General features: G+C 36.8%; 2 protein-coding genes across 5 annotated transcripts; one reads left to right on the forward strand and one right to left on the reverse strand.

The window, feature by feature from the left end:
* Positions 1-3244: 3244 nt before the first annotated feature.
* On the forward strand, positions 3245-8262 carry LOC135629357 (probable protein phosphatase 2C 60). Of its 4 annotated transcripts, none has more exons than XM_065136596.1 (5): positions 3245-3398; positions 3895-4304; positions 4811-5178; positions 7294-7530; positions 7722-8262. In XM_065136596.1, the coding sequence occupies exons 2-5, from the start codon at positions 3986-3988 to the stop codon at positions 7989-7991; spliced, it is 1194 nt and encodes a 397-aa protein (XP_064992668.1). In that variant the 5' UTR covers positions 3245-3398; positions 3895-3985; the 3' UTR covers positions 7992-8262. The 4 variants fall into 4 exon arrangements, with proteins under 4 accessions (XP_064992668.1, XP_064992666.1, XP_064992667.1 ...); XM_065136594.1 differs by having other exon boundaries at positions 3251-3660; XM_065136595.1 differs by having other exon boundaries at positions 3251-3501.
* A 4106-nt stretch (positions 8263-12368) lies between these two features.
* LOC135629358 (uncharacterized) lies at positions 12369-13499 on the reverse strand. The gene is made up of 4 exons (XM_065136597.1): positions 13324-13499; positions 13148-13242; positions 12802-13053; positions 12369-12711 (listed from the first exon to the last, which is right to left on the reverse strand). Exons 1-4 carry the CDS (start codon positions 13436-13438, stop codon positions 12556-12558), a joined length of 618 nt encoding a protein of 205 aa, XP_064992669.1. The 5' UTR covers positions 13439-13499; the 3' UTR covers positions 12369-12555.
* Between the last annotated feature and the right edge of the window lie 8227 nt (positions 13500-21726).

Raw genomic sequence — 21726 nt, forward strand, 5'->3', positions numbered from 1 at the left:
GAGAAACATTAGGAGTTGTAAAGGAATAAAAGTCTTGAGTATGAGTCATAAGTTGTTCTTAGAGAATTATTAGGAGTTATAAAGGAATAGAAGTCTTGAGTATGAGTCATATTAGGAGTTAGGGTTTAGAAGCCCTATAAATAGCCATGTATTCATCCTCTTTTAATAAGCAATAGATGAATCTTTTCTGCAGCAATTTGGAGGAAGGAACTCTTATAGAATTCCAAGGAGACCGATCCTGTAAAGAGATCAACCCAAAGCTTAGAATTTACAAGGGTTAACATCTGACACCTAGTGGAACAATAGTTTATGGACTTATAGGTGTTCTTTTGTCATCTAAATTTCTTATTTTTTCTTCCTTTTGTTTTCTCTTTTTTACACCGTAAGTGTTTGCTAAATTATTTGTAAGCTACCCTCTTTCCCGAAATGTCAAGACCTTGTTTATCACACATTTTTTTTGAAGCTAATCAACTTTCTTTTAGTAGGTCTTTCAGGACCTATATAAAGTTACTCTATATTGATCTTTTGTAGACGGGTAACATAAGGATGCCTTATGACTTAAGCAATTATAATTATATTTGTAATACTATGATTGGTAACTCAAAGCAACTGATCGTTATCTCAATATCATATAGTTGACACCTCAGTATCATATGATCAATATGTAACCAACACCTCATCATGAGGTTAAATTGATTAAACATTATTATATCTCGGATTTAACATGCCACAATCACCATTAAATCTGTGAGAAGAATGCTACTCTCCACATATCGATTGTGGGAGTAATGATACTAAGAGCCCACTATAAAAAAAAGACTCCCCACATAAGTTTCTAGAGACTTTTCCCAATACAACTTAAACAACTTAAATCATAAGCTGAACTATCTGACCCTAAAGCTAACTTAAACATCAAAATGACATTATCTAGATGCTCTCGATGTAACTTTACAAGGTTCAATACTACTTGAATCGATAAGTACAAAGTCAACTGAAATCAACATGAGAGATTTCGATTGGTTCCGAATCTAACATCTAACTCCGATAACTAAATCTTAATTTAATTAATTTATAGTTATTTCATCTCACGTGCCAAATATTTACCACAGTTTAAGAAAAATTTTCTTCTTAATATCGTGTGGAGTTGACATTATCCCAAGTGCGACCATATGGTCGAATGCACAGAGGTCACTCGTCGTCTTTGTCTCGTAGATCAAAGTCTGGGGACATAATGCGCTTTGTCAGACTCCAGTGGACATGACAGCAGTAGTGATGTGGACACATTTGCTCATGACTTAGATCATGAAACCAGTCATATGGCTTGAATGCACCAACAAGTTTGAAAGATTCCACGAGTTATTTGGAAGGCATGCAAAGGAGCTAAGGAAGTACCACCATCACCTGCCAATACAGCTGTAAGAATAGTTCAGGAGAAAAGCTTCTGATGCCTTCTCTGTGGAGTGCAGTCCAAAAGACACGGCATGTTTATCTTGTTAAGATTATGCTAAGTATTTATCACAGTAAATCACCTGCTCAATGATTAGGTGAAGCTGGTTCACCTTTTTCACTGACCTGTGGTTGAAGAGACGAGAGTGAGGGAGAAGAGCTGCATCCCTTGATGCAAAGGCTCCTCTTTTCTGTAGGCTGGTGGCTTTATCCATCCCCACCATGAGAGAGCGTTTGGAGGAGACAGAAAGGCTGTTAAAGGACATCAGAATGAGAAGGGTGACAGTGTGTGGAGCCCTTCCATTATTTAAGGGCTTTGGATACAGATGGGTCTCGTAGCAGCAGATGGATCACTGGAGCTAAGAGCAAACCAAGGGGAGACTGACCTCACATGGGAAGGCCACCATTGCCTCTCTTGCTTCCCTGATGTCTTCATCCACCCAGAAAGTGACATGAGCACTTGAAGGTGCCATTGAGGAGGGCAGTGAACGACCCTCTTTCTCTCTTTCTCTCTCTCTCCTTCGTCATCTGCCATTAACGAGTGAGAGGGCACGCTATCCTTTGCTGCTTGCTCATCACTGTCAGGACCACTGGGATTGGCCGCATCGCTGCCACTCTCAGTAGGAAACGCTGGAGGAGGTTCTTATTCAAGTGCTTCAGAGCTGGTTTCTTGCTCCTGACACCAGCATTCCAAACGTTTTTGGTCAATGTCCATCAATTGCTACAAAGATCATAGTGTTCGATCTTAAGAATAGATTGGTCCTCTGAACAATTATCTTAAGCTTAAATAGGTATTTGTGCAATGCTTGTTCTTTCTTTTTTTTTTTTACCTTACATCATGCACTTGTTTTCAAAAGAGTTTGAGTATATGTATTTGGATTTTTTTTTTTCTTGACAGCTTAAGTTTGTGGTAATTGTGATAATCCTATTAAAATATTTGTAATTGAATTATTCTAGATGTACATATTTGCTATATAATAATAATTATTATTTTTAATCATATGTTTCATACAAATTTGACCTGTGAGAGAGAGAGAGAGAGAGGGGAGCCAAAGTCATCCATTTGGTGTGGGAGCATGTACCTACCCTGCACCACTACTCTACTCCTTTCTGATAAGAGATTGACATGATTGATAGATAGGATCATGTGGTGGGCCATTCTCCCATATCACTTTTTTTTTATTTTCTTTCTAACTAAAAATGTTACTAAGTAAATACAGGACACAATTCCTCCCTTTAGACTGAATTTACCTAAGAAGATCGAAAGGATTATTCCCCTCTAGAAAAAACCAATATACCTATTAGTTCTAGCATAAATAATCAATCAATTTGTTAAATATTTAAATTTAATCTTTATCTAGAAATTGATTTATAAAGATATAATAAATATATATTGGATAACCAATTGAGATTTAAATAAATTAATGAGTGTATTATCTCATTGACTCAGGTTGTAATTAATGATCCGAGAGCTGATATTAGCCTCGCATGTCACTTGGCTTTTCTCCTTTCGTATATTAGATTAATGGCCAGCCGACGCGGAGGGTATTACAAATTTTCATTTTATAGGGGTGCGAGTGTAATTTCCTATCCGTACCTCTATGAATTTAAGCTATAGTTCAGGGGTATTTGTGCCAAATTCTCGACCTTCTTCTTAGGCTCCTCTTCGCCAATTACCTAAGTTCCTACCTCTCTCTCTAGCGGGCGTGGCGGTGGTGAAGATGGTGGAGCCCATTCGCTGCACCTCGCCTCGGTCCCGTTGGGGTCTCTGTTGTTGGTTCTTAATGGGTTTTGTCCGCTAACGATCTTGGAGAGACAGAAAAGAAGCCTTCTTTTCCTCTAAATCCGCTGCTTGGAAGCCGAACCCAATAAGAAGAGTCGACTTCATCATCTCGTTCTCCAGATCTGAGGTCGCCGGACAACCGAACGCCCAAGGCTGGAGTGATCTGAAGGTCTCTTCTTTTCGTTATGTAATGCGTCGGGTTTGGCGTGATTCTGTGTGGCGCTCTCTTCTGGGATCCCTCCCGCTCCGGTGCGGACGCCTGATGAAAAGACGTGCGTTTTAAGATTGGTGCGGAGATCGCGTGGTTGTTAGCTGGTTTCTTTTCTTCGATTTCGTGCTTGAAAGGGTGTTGGATTGTGATTCTGCGACCTTTTTCTTCGGCCGGGCGGTTGAGAGCTGAATTTGTCCAATAAGTGGCAGATCTTTTCCGAGTTTAGTTTCTGCCTTTGGGTTCGTCTCACCTACTTATCGCCCATCTTAATTGAAATGATTGAAGAAGTCAAAGCGTGATTTGTTTGCACCTTGTTGGCAATTAAGTTTCTAAGCTTATTCTAGATGAGAAAGTTCGACTTTTGTTGGAGTCTTCCATGATTACTGTAGTTGCTGCTGTTTTGTGACTCTTTTTCTAGTAAATGACGTGATTTATGTGAATTCTTGTGATTCAGGGGAGGAAAAATTGCTTCTTTTGCTTGTTGGATACAAATTGATTTAGGATAGATGTCACGAACTCGGAGGCGAGCCTGGATGAGATGAGGGATGTTAGCGGCCTTGATGAACATACTGAAGGCCTGCTGGCAACCGGCGGTGGGTGGACATGTCCACACAGGCTCCGATGTTGTAGGCCGGCAGGATGGTCTTCTATGGTACAAGGACAGTGGCCAGCACATAAACGGGGAGTTCTCCATGGCTGTCATCCAAGCAAACAGCTTGCTTGAGGACCAGAGCCAGATCGAATCTGGACCACTGAGCTTGCTTGAGTCAGGGCCTTATGGTACCTTTGTCGGTGTATATGATGGTCATGGGGGCCCTGAAACCTCCTGTTATATCAATAATCATCTTTTTCAGCATCTTAAGCGTAAGTGTTTAATTTGGAATGACCGTGCTTAGGACTTGCAACTTCCATTAACTTATGTTGTTTACAAACTTAATGGTTGGTACGACAAGTTCTCTAAGATAGAAATCTATTTTGTTCATTTGATAAATCAATTATCTTGATATTTTTGAGCTAACTAGCTCAATACAATTTGACTTGGATGGCACTCGTAGTTTCGGAAAAAATTTTCAGCAGTATAACATTAGTGGACATGAGAACCTGTGTGATATAACATTAGTTTGTCCTATGCAACTTTGTGAAGCTTGTATGTTCTCCATGCAGTGCCTTGGTCACCATTAGATATATCTGTTATATCGCTGAAGTCTAGGATATTAATTTATTAGTTGACCGTGAGAAAAAGTTATGTAAACACCAAACTTATATTTTTCTTCTTTCACTTGATATAAAACATAACACACATCACATCTCAAACCAAAGCATTTCTGCTCACTGAAAGAATATATAAGATTAAATTGTTCTTTTTGCAGGATTTGCAGCTGAACAGCAGTCCATGTCAGCTGAAGTAATACGGAAGGCATACCAAGCTACTGAAGAAGGTTTCCTCTCTCTGGTTACCAAGCAATGGCCTATAAAGCCTCAGATTGCAGCTGTAGGCTCATGCTGTCTTGTTGGAGTAATCAGTGGTGGTTTGATATATACAGCTAATCTCGGGGACTCCCGTGTTGTTCTTGGGAAACTTGTTAAAGCAACTGGCAAAGTTTTGGCTGTCCAGTTATCAGCAGAACACAATGCTGGAATTGAATCTGTGAGACAAGAGTTGCAGTCAATGCACCCAGAAGATAAACAAGTTGTTGTTTTGAAGCATAATGTTTGGAGGGTGAAGGGTCTAATCCAGGTGCTTAAAGCTTAAAACTTATCTATTGGTTCATTTACAAAAGAATGATAAACCAAGTTTCATAATACTTGGCAATTTATGCTTCTCCATATTTTCCATATATTCTTGTAAGTATATAAAAGGTCACCTTTCTTATGTTCTATTGGTGCTTCTAGCTTGCAAACAGCAAAGTACCATGCATTTTATTCATTCTTCTTTATACTTCTTCCATCATTTTCAGTCAATCTCCTGTCCAGTCACTATATTATACCAGTGGGTGTACTGGTTCTGCTTTCATAACCAACTAAATGTTTGCTAATCTGATTGTTCACTTGCATTTAAATTGAGATGGCCTTTTGTAAATGTATAATTAAGTGGATGACATAGAGTGGTAGGTTTGGCAGTAGCAGAGGAAGCAGTGGTCGAACCATTGGTTGTATCATTATTTAATTGTACAAGTGCAGGATTTTTTAGTAGTGACACTGCTCTGAAATGAACATTTTACATTCTGTACTAAAGATGCATTTACATTGTAGGTTTGCTTTTTATTTCACCTTAATCTATTTGACAATATTTGGACTGAAGATTTCAGGCACCATTTGAGTTAAAAACTTGCATATTCGGCAATGTTACACCAGTCATGAATTGCAACAACTACAAGAAAGCTTTTTCTCTGAAAACCTTTTTTCAGTGGATCTGATTGTTATGAAGTCAAATGTACTTGGGGACAAATAAAGAGCATCTGCATATACTTCATTTAGATAGTAGCTTTTCTCCTTCTTGATGATTTTATCTCAGTCAAATAAAGAGCATCCAAGTTGATACATTGCTAATTCAAGAGGGTTTAATTTTTTATTAAGTGAGAAATCAAAAGATGTAAATCACGATTTAGCCAGCATAGAGGAAATAGGAAATGACTTGGTAGTCCAGTCTTAGTTGAGGGTGTGGCTCTCAAATGGGAACTGGCAGATGGGATAAATTTTTCATATTTTTATTTTTTTACATCTTTTTTGTATGGTAAAATAAGACTTTTTGAGTACCTCAATGCCCTATACAAATTTTTTCTTTTTAATTCTGTAAATAACACTTTGTTGACTTGTTTGTGTTAGATGCATATGCGATCACATGGTTTTTGATATTTTAACTATTCGGTCCACATGACCTACTCAGGACTCGGGCCCTTTTTGGTTAGGTTGGTCTAACCGCAACTAACTAGCTACTTCATTCTTTGATGTTCTTATCCTGGATTTTCTGTCAATTTATTTTTTACTTTTTGTTCTTTCTCTCAATTAGTTTGGTGGACTTGTTGCTCATGTCTTTGAGGACAAATCTTTTGTGTGATGATAAGTTTCTTTTTTGTTTCTTATGACCTAGGTAGCAATGATTCCAGTCACGGAAATGATATTTCGATTTGCAGGGGTAGGCCTGAGGACATTGACCTAGCCAAACAACATTGTTTTTCTTTTTTTCCCCCTCTAATGATCTACATATAATGATTTTCCTGATACTAACAATACTTATTTTTTGAGTTCATTATGCACCAGACTTGGTTTATTTATGGGAAAAGGAACTTTTCAGCTTGTCCTTGTCAAGTATTCAATCTGAACCTTGCTTGTTCTTGTTTGGTTCTTTGAAAGTACCTGACATATTCTTCCATCAAACCTTCGTAGTCTACAATGGTAACATACAAATGCAGGTAGTGTCATTAATTGGTACTATCTCTTTCATATGTACTGTAGTCATCATAAATAAGAATACTAATGATAATGTATGGCCTTTTAACAAGATATGTGAGATTTTCTATTGCTTTTGGATTTGCAATATGCTAAATGATGAATCTGAAAGTGCTCTAGCTTGCAGGATCTGGGTTTCTAGTAGCCTTAGTGATGAACTGTGATGTTACTCTTTTTTTGGCATTACTTTTGACAGTTTTTCTACCAAAACTTCACTTAATCAAACACACCCCACTGCTTATATCAGCTATATTAAGTAAATTTTCCAGCCATCTCCTGTTTTCCACTGATTTCATGCCACATCTTACAGGTTCATGTGCATTACACTGTTTGATATCTAGAATTAGCTTTTCTTTTTTCTCTATGTTGGCTTTTATTCAGTGAGTACAGATATCTGCTACAGATCACTAGGTCGATTGGCGATGTATACCTAAAGAAGGCAGAATTTAACCGGGAGCCACTGTATGCAAAGTTTCGTCTTCGTGAGCCTTTCAAAAAGCCTATACTCAGTGCGGAACCATCGATTTCTGTGCAACCAATGCAACCACAGGATCTGTTTCTTATATTTGCATCTGATGGGCTCTGGGAGCATCTTAGCAACCAAGAAGCTGTGGATATTGTTCATAACAATCCTCACAGTGTACGTGTTTGATCTCATAGTAATTTCCAATTTCCTTATAAAGACATTTTTATCTAGTCATCTCATTCTGCATTAGTATGATATACTGCGTTGCTTCTTTTTTAATATCATTTGCCACAAGCCGCAGTCTTGCAAACCTGCGTGTCTTTGATGTGTGGCTCATCAGACCACAATTTGCTGCTCTTCTGCAGGGGATTGCTCGTCGGTTGATCAAAGCTGCACTCCGAGAAGCAGCAAAGAAGCGGGAGATGAGATACTCCGATCTCAACAAGATCGATCGTGGGGTTCGCCGCCACTTCCATGACGACATAACGGTCATCGTAGTCTTCCTCAATGCTGACCATGTAAGCGGGGCCAGCTCACTCAAGGGCCCCACTCTGTCGATGAGAGGGGGTGGGATCAACTTGCCTGCCCACTCTCTTGCCCCTTGTACAACACCCACAGGGCCCTGTGCCACCTGATGGAGCCACCCTACTTCTTGTTGCTGCTGAGGTTGTTGCCTCATCTTCAACAACACCTCCAATGTCATCGTGGCGACCGAGAGAAGAGCAGCGCAAGTCTCCCGGTTCAAATGGTTCCTTTTTGTAGTATCTTCAAGAGAATGATGACTCTGTGTTGGGAAATACTGGGAGAAACTGGCCGTTTGTACCAAGTAAAAACTGAGGCCAAAACGTTGTCGATATCTCATCGTCCTATCAAATGCTCATTTTCCTTGGTTGTGTTCCTGGTAAACATCCGAGAAAAATTCACTGGGATGAAGAACAAAAGATTGGAATATCAATAACTATTTTTATAGATGACAAATGAGGATTACTCGAAATCTGCAGCACAAACTAAGCAAAAATTACTATTGAGAACCTTTTTTCAGGTCGGGTAGTTTCTCCATGGATCCTGTGTCTCACGCAATTTAATGTAGTCATTTTCCTACTAGCACAGTGATCCTCAATTTAGTCACATGGTAAGAGGGGCAAAAGGTTGAATTGACTTATAAAGGATTTGGTAAGACTATTATAATTAGCTTGAACTTTAGCATTGAGAGTTATTGATTCAAGCTCAGTAAGTTATATTCTATTACGTAGGATCCGACAAATGTCCTGCAACGCCATCACTACTAGCTCGCCTTTTATCTCCTTCAATAAGTCTTGAAAGATCTCACTCAATATTGTTGGTAAGGTTTGGACCCACGTAACCTCACTAGCTCTCCTTTACCTCCTTCAGTAAGTCTGGAAAGATCTCAGTCAATATTGTTGGTAAGCTTTGGCCCTATGTAACCTCTGCAACTAGTAACAGAACAATTGCCAGCAACACGCCACAGAAAGGTTAAAACAAGAGGGAGGGAGAAAGAAAACAACAGCAGTAACATCCGATGGACTAATGGCAAGAATCAACCAAATTGACTCCTAAGTTTGAGAGAGGTTTCTCATGGTATTAAGATCAAGTAGGAAAACGTACACGGAAACCAAACAGTTTGCATCATGAAAAATAGAATTGTCGATCTGAAGAACAACCACAGAGTTATACTAACGTTAAAGGAAGAAATTACAACCTTCGATAGTCTATAATGTTTCCACCAGCTTCTTCCATCTTGTCCTCAAGTTCATAACACACCTACACATCAAATCAAGGTCAGTAAGCTCATTCATCATGTGGACCATGGAATGATTGAACAATTGAACCACGACTACAAAGAGGTCCCATGTTGGTCCAACTTCTTACACGATGTAGCATGTTTTGAAGTATCATTTCTAACTCAGAAGTTCACCTCCATCTTAGAAGAAATAAAGATAAAAACTCCTTAGTCACTCCTCTAAAGTCAATGGGGATATTGAGATCTACTTGCAAGGCTTCTTGCATGTATTGTAATGTCATCTCTGTAGTAAGATTGGGCAAACGAGAGCATTTCTGTTAACGACTGTCGATGGATCAGACTGAGTAGAAATGAAGCTATTCCAGAAAAGGCAGACGAGTCACCTGGGAAATGATCCAGAGTAATAAGGCCTCTTCACATCTTCCCTTGTAAACATGTCATGACCACAGATTTCACAGTGGTAACATCCATGAGCTACAAAGAGACATATATAATATGAATAATCAAGTTAGTTTGCAAACAGAAACTTCTGACTGATATTGTCATACAAAAATCAAACGCTGAAGGAAACATATTAAACACCAAGACCTGTGGAATTTTATTCGGCCTAGTAGTTTGCAAAGGATGCAGATATTTTCTTGAGTATAGCATTCAGACTTTCAACCCACCCCAGCAAGTTCTAAATTAATATTAGACACCTGTCTAAGAATATCTATGGAATCAGTACCATACATGAAAATATCCTGATAGCTAGAACAACAAGAAAAGAACTATTATGAGCAACAATATGACAAACCCTTAATTTCCTTTTTCTATTTTTATATCAAATAAAGCACTGGAAATTGATCCCATATTTGTTAAGCCATGGATACCACGACATCCTCTGCCATCCAAGCACTAGTCTTGACTCCAACACCATGATCTGGATAAAATAAAAACTAACTGATTAACACTTCGAACATGATTTGGTAAGCCTTGTAATATGAATTATCACCTTTGTTCTCATGGTCTCATCTAATAACTGATGTGCAAATGTTAAAAATACAAAACAAGAAGCGCATACTGAGGATAATTGAAAACTCAAGGGAAAAATAGAGCATCCTGTAATAATTTCAAGTGGAAATAAAATGCTACAAACTAGTGGAAAGCACCTAAGAATATAAGCAAAGAACTAAAGTAAAGAAGGAAAAACGTTGTAGCAAGTAACAGCTTCTTGGATAGTATGATGGTACCTTACATTGAAGGATAACCAAAAGCCAGATCTCCAGGCAAAACACTAACTGGATGACTAAACATAGATCAGGACTCATCAGCAATTCCTTGGCATACTTTTTTGGAGGAGGTAAATGCTTTAATTGTTGATGTTGAATGACTTACATTGAGAATAAAAACAGAAGGAATAGATAACCACTTCAAGAAGAGTTTCCCCAATACAAAATAATACTAATAGAGAGATTCATCGCCATTAAATTCGACAAAAAGAAAAATAACAAGAACCCAGAAAGATAGTGCCACATGTTAAATGGTCAGGATCAACCAAGGATAATTTTGATTGTATGTTGGGCAATTATAGCAGATAGAGACATTGCAATCATTAAGAAAAATATGATGTATATGGAAAATAGAAAAGGCACATGACCATCCAGAATAGAAGGCACAAAGCAGATTGATTATACAGGCAATTAAGACATCCAAATAGAGAAATAGTTTCTTTTTATGAATAAAGAATGAAATAAAACATGAAGAAACACTGCCCTTCTTGCAAATAGATGCCCGGAAGGAAAGATTGCAGAGAAAAATTTGCAAGTAATTAATAATAAAAATCAGGTTTCTATGAGACTCATGTTTGTCTAAGACTATATGACAAATCCTGGTGTCTTGCAAACAGACATCTTTTTCTACCTATAACAGCAATACAACACGTGGATACCATGTGCAACAATCATGTTCCTCCAAGCTAAGACATGTGGTTCTATGCTAAAAAAATGAGTAGCTAATAGAACTCATCTGGATAGAACTAGCATCATCTCTCCATAACCAATCACTTAAAGAAATATAGGATTGCAACGAAAGCTACATGGATCTGATCCCCACTTCACCAATTACTCGTTTAACTTCATACTTCAGCCAACTCGAACTCATATGAACACTAATATCTTAAAAATATCCCAAAGCCATACTTCAATAACAAACAGAACTCAACTTACAGAAAGAGTGCAAACTGATAATAAACCCAATGTAGAATCTGAAGTAGAGCAATGCATATATCTATTGGTGTCCGAACATTAGCAGCAGTTGACAGGGACCGGAACGTTCGAGCACAGCATTCTGGCATTAGAAATACCATACTTTCCTTTTCCAAATAGAACATCCTAACTAGTGCTATGGTGGGTTGCAAGTTGCAACCACAACAATACTGGAAAACTTTATCTTTTGAACCAACCAATGTCGAGTTCGCTTATTATGTATAAGCAACACAATTAGAATTTAAAAAATATTGAAAACTGAGAGAAATATTTCAACACAGCAGAAATTATTTGCAAAGCATATGACTTAGTGGTCATATACAAAATTGAACACCTGAACATAATAAAACCAAGGGAAGATGAGGGAAAAGAAAAAAAAGGGAAGGAATCTAAAATGAAGAATACAACACATATTGGATGTTAGATTACCCCTACCTACTCTTTATGTAGACCAGATATGGGCAGAGTCAAGACGGAGCTACAATAATCCAAACTGATTTTTTTTTTTTATTACTCACATTTAGCTAACAACTCTATCACTTTTTGCAGCTCTTAAAATTTAATAATAGTAAATCAAGAAGGAGCTATAATAACCCAAACTGATTCTTTTTTTATTGCTCACACTTAGCTAACAACCCTATCACATTTTGCAGCTCTTAAAATTTAATAATGGTAAATAACGAAAACATGACGTGCAAAACAAGAGGTAGCAGAGAACTACATCCTACCTGAAAAGACATAGTTACTCCAGAAGAAAACAAAGATCACAGGAATTATGAACTGAAGACTTACATGCACAACAACATAAGCAAAGAATCATCCCACAACAATATTGGTTGTATAACCAGAAAATAAAATTTAACTAAATGAGCAGTTGTGATGCACAAAGTATCACCTACACAACCTAGAGCTCCTCAAAAGCCCTAGTGAAGTTTGATGAACTCTTCCTACTTTTTTTCCCTTCTTGATATCAGAGGTACATTTACATAATATCACAAGGTCTGTAAGGGTTCAACCAATATCTATTAACAAAAACTAAGTGCCATCAGGTACTGCAAAATACAGTGCAGGTATTACATCGACAAGCAAGTCAATCTCTAGATGTCGGTACACACATCAATTCACATATTATTTGTCGTGCCAACGAGACAATATTTACAGATCACTTCTATACCGTCCAATTCTTTCACCTCATAAGAAGGGAAAGATGTCCTGATCATCATCTGCATCAATGTGATTGAACGGCATGTCTCCTTTGTAGAGGAAACTAGGGTTCACGTAACATTTCATCTCGTGGAACAGATTCAGATTGTCCACCAATTTATGGAACACATTGCAGCCGCAACACTGATGCAACCCAGGACCACTTTTAGAGTAAAATCAATAAAAACAGAAAAATAAAAAGTAGTGCTTTTAAGTTCCAATCATATGAAGCACCTGAACAAACACGGTGCCGTCCGTATACGCATGAGGATTGATGGCACGAGTGGTCCGCTGGCCACAGATGTTGCAGGTAAAGGCCACGCGCATTCGACGTCGCGGAGATCGGGTGTAGAGGGACCAGGGGAACGTGAGAACCGTCTGATCAGCGGAATCGGAGTCGGCGGGGATCGGAGGGCCTTCCATTCCCGATCCCGTCGTCCACCCTCTTCCAGCTGCCGCGCTTAAAACCAAGCCCATAGCCGTATCCTAAGGACGAATCACGAAGCGTCCATAAAAATAGATTAACCATCTTTTCCGATCCCTATATAAGACCAATAAAGAGAGGAATCGGGTAATTTACCTTGGGAAGCGGGGAAATGGGAGCGCGATTGCCGAGGAAAGGAACGAGACTCGTGCTCTCGGAGTCCGAATTGAGATCAGCATCATCTCCCCAATCTAAAGATCAGAAGAAAAGAGAACTTTAGGTCACAAATCGAATCAAATACGACGGATAATAACGACGAAAATAGAAACGACTCTTGGAGGCGATCGGGAGGAGCGATTGGCGTCTACGGGCGCTTCTCTTGCGAGAGAAGAAGGAGAAGGAAGACGGCGACGAGGCGATCGCAGGCGATGCCGCGACGGACTCCATCGACAGGAGACAGGAGCGAGTGACGAGGCCAAACGCCGCCGGGTCGAGCGCTTAGTGGTCAAAATGGCGGTCCGTGAAAGGAGGATACGACAAATAGCCACGCAAGTCACGACCCAGACACGCCTCGCGGACATGGCCCACAGCTAGGGCAATTGACATCGGTCCCATCTGTCACGCCACTGGATGTTCGCCACGAACGGAAAACGGGTAGCTGGATATACGTCAATCTAAAACAGATCTTTTTCTTGGATGAGGGTAACCTTCGGTTTCCTTCTAGACGTCTTACCCCGATAGAGGTCGGGCTACTGTGAGGTTAAAAGATGCACCACGTCGGATGGTAACGTTGGGGTTTTGAACACTTGGGATGTTCTGTTTAGTTTGATACAGTGCATGACGTGACCGAGTTCGCTTCTCAATCTGGATTGCGAGTTCGCTTCCCGTTCCTTTAGGATGTTTTCATATAATTATATATTATCTCATTTATATATAATTTATTTTAGGCTAATTATATATTATCTTATTTAATTAATATTAATTATATATTATCTCATATAATTAATTATTTTTAATATTTTGATCTCAATATAATTAATTAATTAGAAAAGTGAAACATATAAATCTATTTACCCAAGCATCATCGGTTAATTGAAATAACGGACGGTTTTAATAATGATGAATGTAGAGCAATAACGGAGCACTATGCGGCTTTATTATGGAGCGATATTCGCAGCATAAAGTCATTAGAGTTATCTCGATATCATCTAGACCCTACGGTTAGCTCCCTCGTCTACTCTCCAAAATCCTAAGTAGTGCCTCTATCTTGCTCTTCCCCCTCGCGCTCACCCTACTATCATCGTCAACTAGAGCCTTCACAATCGTCTCCACCCGATCCACCTCCCTGACGTCCCCCATTGTCTTGTCTCCATTATTGTTTACTAGGTTCAGTAGTACAACTGTAGCGTTTTTCCTCGCCCTCCCGCTCCCCCCAACCACTAGATCCATCAGAACGCTGACATCATCCACCCTTCAAAACACCTTCATGCTCTCATCGCATCCTACCACTTGAGCAATCACCATCATCGCATCCTCCACCATCCCCCCATGCTTGTCCTTAACCACTTGCGTGAAGAGATGTGGCATGACACCCAGCTCTATTAGGATCGAGTCGGCACTAAGAGGGGGGGTGAATTAGTGTAGTAAATAAAAATGACATCGATTTGAAAATATTTCATTCGATAAAAGCTCGTATCGGAAATATATTTAACTTAAAAGTATTTGTAAGTGTAATGAGAAAGTAAAGCAAATAAGGCAGTTTATAGTAAAGGTAAATTATAAGAAATAAATGCAAACCGAATTTTATAGTGGTTCGATCGTCGTGACCTATATTTACTCCCGATGCCTCTTCCGTCAAGGCCACCAGGATCCACTAACGAACTTCCTTCAATGGGCGAAGATCAACTACCCTTTTACACTCTTTCTCCTTTTTACGAGTTTAGGAGACAACCCTTACAAGACTCTCTTTTTTAGACCTCACTTCTCCCTTTAGACAAACTTCTAAATACTAGGAAGAAGTGATCCTAAATCCTAAGAGAGTTTCCTAATTTTTTTCTCAAGTATTTTTCCCCCTTTTTCAACTCAATTTCATGCTTAATTCTTGCTGCTCCATGCAAGAATAGCTGGGGTATTTATAGACTTCAAATGGCTTCAAAATTAGAGCAAAAAAAGGTCTTATCCCGAGTCCTAGCAATACCACCGCTTGTGTTGGGCGGTACCATGGACTGCAGTACTAACACTGGGCGGTACCACCGCTTGAGAGATTGTGTCTGGGTAGTACCATCGCCTAGATTGGCGGTACCACCGACCAAACTGACGGTACCACGGCTCGAAAGTCTCGGAGACTGAGTTTGGACAGTACCATCGCTTGACACGGTCTCGAAGTTTGTGCCACTAACGATTCCACTTGTTAGGTCACTGCTTGGGCCTTTCACTTGGCCCAACACAGCCCAAACTTAGGCCCAATTAGCCCCTAATTGAGTTGGCTTAATTCCAACCCAATTATGCCTAAAATTTATTTTGATCTAGACAATTATTACAAAGCTAAATCAAATATTGTCTGGCATGTCATTGATTCATTGATGTCGCATCTAATTCTTTGGCGCATTGTTCTTTCTTATAACCTATTACTCCTTCAGTCAATTGACTTTCGCAACTCTGATTTCCTTGGCATAATTTTCACTCTCCTTAGTCCGATGCCTAAACCCATGGCCCGAGGCCTTCTATCGATACGTCAACCGATCCTCCGGCTCGACATGCAATCTTTTGACATGTTCCACTCCGACCCAACATGATTCTTCCTGCTTTAATTATCTTTCCTAATCGAAGTTTCCTACGTTACTCAAAATATATATCAGATTATAAACACTATCAATTGGTTTCATCATCAAAATTAGAGATTCAACAATCTTCCCCTTTTTAATGATGACAATTGATGACGGAGTTTAAACTAAACTCCCCCTATCAATATGTTATATTGATAGAAATCTTGAATTCAAAGATCCAAGTAACATGTTATAAAATCATGCATAATCAAAATTTCAATATATTATTCCATGCATGATTATCATTATACCTTCTCCCCCTTTGTCATCAACAAAAAGGAGAAGTGTAACTTTCAAGTTTTTGAGATATGTAAGTTTTACAATATACTAGATAGTAAATTTTTCATCGCTTTACAACATGCATAATCACCAAATCATCATTAATTTTAAAGATGTGCAAGATTATAAATTTTGCAAGTTTGCACTTTTGTTTCTTAAGATAGGCAAGATAATACTTTTTGCTTCTCTTGATATTGTAAGCTAGTAATTCTTGGTGATATTCAAGATAGCAAGTTCTTTCTTCTCTTTTGAGAAGTGCAAGCTAGCAATTTTGCTTCATAGAAAGTTTTTTTTTCTTTACAATTTGTAAGCTAACAAATTTAGTAAGTTTTATATCATTTTAGAACATGCAAGCTAACAAATTTTACTCTCCTTTTGTCATTGTCAAATAGAAGAAAAGAATATAATATTATAATTCTTTTTCCTTTATATTAATTTTTAAATCATGACAAAGATAAAGTATCATTCTTAATTCAATATGTTTATGCATTATTATAGTTTCAAATTAAAACATGTATAATTTCAAAACCTTACATTTCATCTTTACTTCATGCATGATACCAAATATAAATCAATCATCACTATGGGCAAATATACTCAAGCATTCATAATACATCATTTTGGACATAACATTCATGATGCTAAGACATTAAAACTTTTAAGCATTTATCACTTCATGCATTAAATTAACATTTTGATCATGATACCAAACATTCATCATTTCTCCCATGATACTAAAGCATTCATGATACCAAACATTAAATCAATATTTTTAAGCATTTATCACTTCATAATTGTTGATACCAAACATTATCATTTATTTTCTCCCCTTTTGTCATAGGCAAAAAGAAAAATCATTCAACAATGTAAGTGTTTGAAAGTATATTGTTTAAATCAACATTTTTAAGTATTTATCACTTCATGATTGTTGGTACCAAACATTCATCAATTATTTTCTCCCCCTTTGTCATAGGCAAAAAGAAAAATCATTCAACAATGCAAGTATTTGAAAGCATATTAAGTTTTATACTAATTTATCCAAGCTAGCAAAACTTTCTCTCTTAATGTATAAGCTTGCAAGTTTTGCCTTTCTTAGTAATATGCTTTTCTTGATATATGCACACTATTAATTCTTTCTCCCTTTTTGTCATAGGCAAAATGAGGGGAATAGCATAAAGGTGTAAATATTCAAGTCATCACATAAAAGATACCAAGAAAATTTTGGTGATGAGATATACTTCATGAATACAATGAATTATACAAAGAAAAATCATATCATAAAAGATGAGATCATGTGAATACCAAAAGATATGATTCATTTTGACAAATCTTCACTTAAATAATTAAAAAAAATCTTAAGAGATCAAATAGTAAAAGATCTTCAAAAGAAATTTCAAGTCATGAATTTCGAAAAAGATATTCTCTTTAGTAAATTATAAAAAGAAACATAGGAGAAAAATATTTCATAAGAAATATTATGATTCATATAGAAAATCTCCTCTTTAGTAAATGGTAAGAAGAAATATAGAAGAATAAAAAAGAAATCTTGATTCACATAAAATAGAAGATATCTCAAGAGAAAGTTCATGATTCGATTAGAAAAATCTCATTTAGATTCAAATCATCAAACCATCAAAAAAAATTTTATAGTCCAAGAGATTCATACAAATAGATTCATCAATCTCTTTTCAACTCGATAAGATAAGGATTGAGAAGTTTTCAAGAAAAATATATTCCCTTTTTATTTCATGCAAGTATATTTTTATCTTTTATGCCAAATAAAAACATGTATCATTGTTTAAAAGTAAAATTCATCATGACAAAGATTAATAGTATAATAAAAAAATATTATTATTTCAAATTCTCATGCATAGTATAAAATCATTAAGCATGGTATCAAAACTCTAAATATTTTCATTATGTCTTACATCATCAAACATGATTTCATTAAACATAAATTATTTTTAATCAAAATCATTTTGTTTGTTGTAGTAATGCTTTTTTCTTTTTAAATGAATCTAACTTTTTATATTTAGTATTAGGAGTTAACATGCAATTATCATGCTTAATTTTTTATTTTTTTTAAAACACTAGAAAGATAAGCATGATATTATATTTTTTAATATTTTTTTTACAAACTAATTTAAAAATAACTTATGAAAAGCATCAAGTAATTTCATAGTAATGTAAAGGAGTTTTATTTGAGTTATTTACCTTATTGTCATGAGTCATCAAAGCGAAGTTCACCACTTCGTCTTCATCGGTTTGCTTCTCATCTTCAGATGCACTCATTTCGTCCGAAGTTATCTTAAGTACTTTCTTATTCTTTGACAACTTTTTCTTTTTAAGTTTATTTTTATTCTTAGTTTCATGCTTTATAAATTTTATAAATTTACTTATGACGAATTCTATGTCATCATCACTTTTGTAAGTGCCAAGTCCTTCCTATTCTTTGGAAGGTTGTTCTCATGTTTATCAAATTCATCATGTGTCTTATACATCATTTCATAGGTCATCAAAGACCCAATAAATTCTTTAATTGGAAAATAGTTTAAGTTTTTTTTTTTTTTTTTTTGTATTGCCGTTATTTTCGAATTATAATTTTTAGAAAGAGATCGTAAAACTTTATTAACAAGTTCAAAATTTTAAAAAACATTTGTCAAAAGCTTTTAAACTATTAACGACATCCGTAAAACAGGTATACATATCAACAATAGTTTCGCTTGGCTTCAAATGAAATAATTCGAAATCATGCACCAAAAGATTAACTTTAGAATCTCTAACTCTACTAGTGTTTTGTGTATGATTTCAAGAGTGTGTCAAATCTCATAAGTCTTTTCATACTTAGTGTTAGGAGTTAACATGCAATTATCATGCTCAATTTTTTTATTTTTTTAAACATAAGAAAGAGAAGCATGATATTATATTTTTTATAATTTTTTATAAAATAATTTAAAAATAACTCATGAAAAGCATCAAGTAATTTCATAGTAATGTAAAGGAGTTTCATTTGAGTTATTTACCTCATTGTCATGAGTACTTTCTTGTTATCAAAGCGAAGTTCACCATTTCATCTTTATCGGTTTGCTCCTCATCTTCAGATGTACTCATTTCGTCCCAAGTTATCTGGAGTACTTTCTTGTTCATTGACAACTTTTTTCTTTTTAAGTTTATTTTTATTCTTAGTTTCATGTTTTATAAATTTTATAAATTTACTTATGATGAGTTCTATGTCATCATCACTGTTGTAAGTGCCAAGTCCTTCCTGTTCATTGGAAGGTTATTCTCATGTTTATTAAATTCATCATGTGTTTTGTACATTATTTCATAGGTCATCAAAGACCCAATAAATTCTTTAATCGAAAAATGGTTCAAGTTTTTTTATTTTTGTATTGTCGTTACTTTCAAATTATAATTTTTAGAAAGAGATCGTAAAACTTTATTAACAAGTTTAAAATTTTAAAAAACATTTGTCAAGAGCTTTTAAACTATTAACGATATCCGTAAAACGGGTATACATATCAACAATAGTTTTGCTTGGCTTTAAATGAAATAATTCGAAATCATACATCAAAAGATTAACTTTAGAATCTCTAACTCTACTAGTGTCTTATGTGTGATTTCAAGAGTGTGCCAAATCTCATAAGTCATTTCGTAAATAGAAACTTGAGTGAATTTATTTTTATCCAAAACATAAAATAAAACATTCATAGCTTTGGCATTCAAAGAGAAAGTCTTCTTTTCCAAATTATTCTAATTGTTCATTCGAAGAGAAGACTTTTAAAATATGTTTTCAATAATATTCTATAAATTAAAATATAAAGAAAGCAAGAAAACTCTCGTTCGAGTTTTCTAATATATGTAGTTCGTCTCATTGAATATAGGAGGACGAATGATAGAGTGACCCTCTTGAAAGCCGAAAAGAGCCATTTCTCTTGGATGTTAAACCAAACAAGAAAAACGTGACTCTAATACCAACTGTTAGGATCGAGTTGGCACTAAGAGGGTGGGATGAATTAGTGCAGCGGTTAAAAACGACATCAGTTTGAAAATCTTTCGTTCAATAAAAGCTCATATCGGAAATGTATTTAACTTAAAAGCATTCGTAAGAGTGTAATGAGAAAGTAAAGCAAGTAAGACAGTTTGCAGTAAAGATAAATTGCAAGAAGTAAATGCAAACCGAGTTTTATAGTGGTTTGATCGTTGTGACCTACATTCACTCTCGATTCCTCTTCCATCGAGGCCACCGACATCCACTAATGATCTTCCTTTAATAGGTGAAGATCGATTACTCTTTTATACTCTTTCTCCTTTTCGCGAGTTTAGGAGACAACCCTTACAAGCCTCTCTTTCTTAGATCTCACTTCTCCCTTTAGACAAACTTCTAAATACTAGGAAGAAGTGATCCTAAATCCTAAGAGAGTTTCCTAATTTTTTCTCAAGTATTTTTCCCCTTTTTCAATTCAATTTTATGCTCAATTCTTACTACTCGATGTAGGAATAGTTGGGGTATTTATAGACCCCAAATGACTTCAAAATTAGAGCTAAAAAAGGTCTCATCCTGGGTTTCCTAGGTCCTACGGTACCATCGCCTATGCTGGGCAAAACCACCGCTTATAGCACTGACACTGAGTTGTACCACTGTCTTGTCATAGACTTAGCTGGTTTTGCCTAAGTCGTGTGGCACCCTTGCGTGTCCGTCCACAAAAGTCAGCCTCCCCGAAGCCTCCCATGGTCCCTTAGGACCCATAAAAGAAAAAACGGGTTAGAGAAAATGCCTCACTCAGGATCCACAAGCAAACATTCTAGGAAACACTTCATAGACAATGTAAATTATAAACAGACTTTACAAGCTCTGAACAGTTGCACAATAAAGGGTTAAAATGGTTAATTACAGACCGAGAATCTCTCACAAGTGTCCACATGCCACAACCTTTATTTACAAGCCTAAAGCGGCCACCAAACCCAACTAAAATGGGACTATTAAGCCTTCAGTTGTCTCTCTACATGCTAGGTATAGAATGAACATACCAAAAGACATGGACATACATAAGCATTACATCGAATATCCTGTTTAGAAGTTTGTCCGTAACATTCTTCTCCACTTATTCCTTCGACATCCTCATCAAAGCCTTTGCCGACACTACAACTCCTCGCCTTTGCTGAGTTTTCAATCTTCTGCTCTAGCTGCAATGTGCCTCTTGGCTCCCAACTGCTCTCCGCTGCTATTTTTAAGTAGTCAAACCTTTGATCTGTCATGCTGCTTCAACTCACTAATGACTCTGACTTTGGTGTGGGATTGGCTGAGTTGTGTTGATCCTTGTTGATTCCTGCGGATCCTCCAAATGAAGGAAAAGACCATCCTTACTATGCGCTAGTTTCTCAAATGCCTCATGCTGCTTGAACTGGGTGGATTCTTGTTGGAGATTTAACGAGCATCGCATCGTAAACTTTTAAAGCTTTTGGTCCTTCCTCCACAAAATTTACTCATCGACTCTTCTTTCACTTAGTTGTCACTTCCAAGTAGATTCGCATCACTTCCACTTTCGATTGGCATTCTGTTGGGAAATGAGGCGAATACTCTACTCTCAGTAGCACTGATCACCAATGGTGAGGATTTGACAACTATTG

The sequence above is a fragment of the Musa acuminata genome, chromosome BXJ3-1 (genome assembly GCF_036884655.1).
Source record: "Musa acuminata AAA Group cultivar baxijiao chromosome BXJ3-1, Cavendish_Baxijiao_AAA, whole genome shotgun sequence".
Classification (NCBI taxonomy): domain Eukaryota; kingdom Viridiplantae; phylum Streptophyta; class Magnoliopsida; order Zingiberales; family Musaceae; genus Musa; species Musa acuminata.

What these genes read in the sequence shown, in the direction of transcription:
- LOC135629357 (XM_065136596.1), top strand. Translation starts at nt 3,986, where the DNA reads ATGTTAGCGGCCTTGATGAACATACTGAAGGCCTGCTGGCAACCGGCG. An exon ending in TCTTTTTCAGCATCTTAAGC is followed by an intron (nt 4,305 to 4,810) that starts GTAAGTGTTTAA and finishes TTCTTTTTGCAG; the next exon opens with GATTTGCAGCTGAACAGCAG. An exon ending in TTCATAACAATCCTCACAGT is followed by an intron (nt 7,531 to 7,721) that starts GTACGTGTTTGA and finishes GCTCTTCTGCAG; the next exon opens with GGGATTGCTCGTCGGTTGAT.
- LOC135629358 (XM_065136597.1), bottom strand. Translation starts at nt 13,438, where the DNA reads ATGGAGTCCGTCGCGGCATCGCCTGCGATCGCCTCGTCGCCGTCTTCC. An exon ending in CCTCCCGATCGCCTCCAAGA is followed by an intron (nt 13,243 to 13,323) that starts GTCGTTTCTATT and finishes TCTGATCTTTAG; the next exon opens with ATTGGGGAGATGATGCTGAT. An exon ending in CCATTTCCCCGCTTCCCAAG is followed by an intron (nt 13,054 to 13,147) that starts GTAAATTACCCG and finishes ATTCGTCCTTAG; the next exon opens with GATACGGCTATGGGCTTGGT.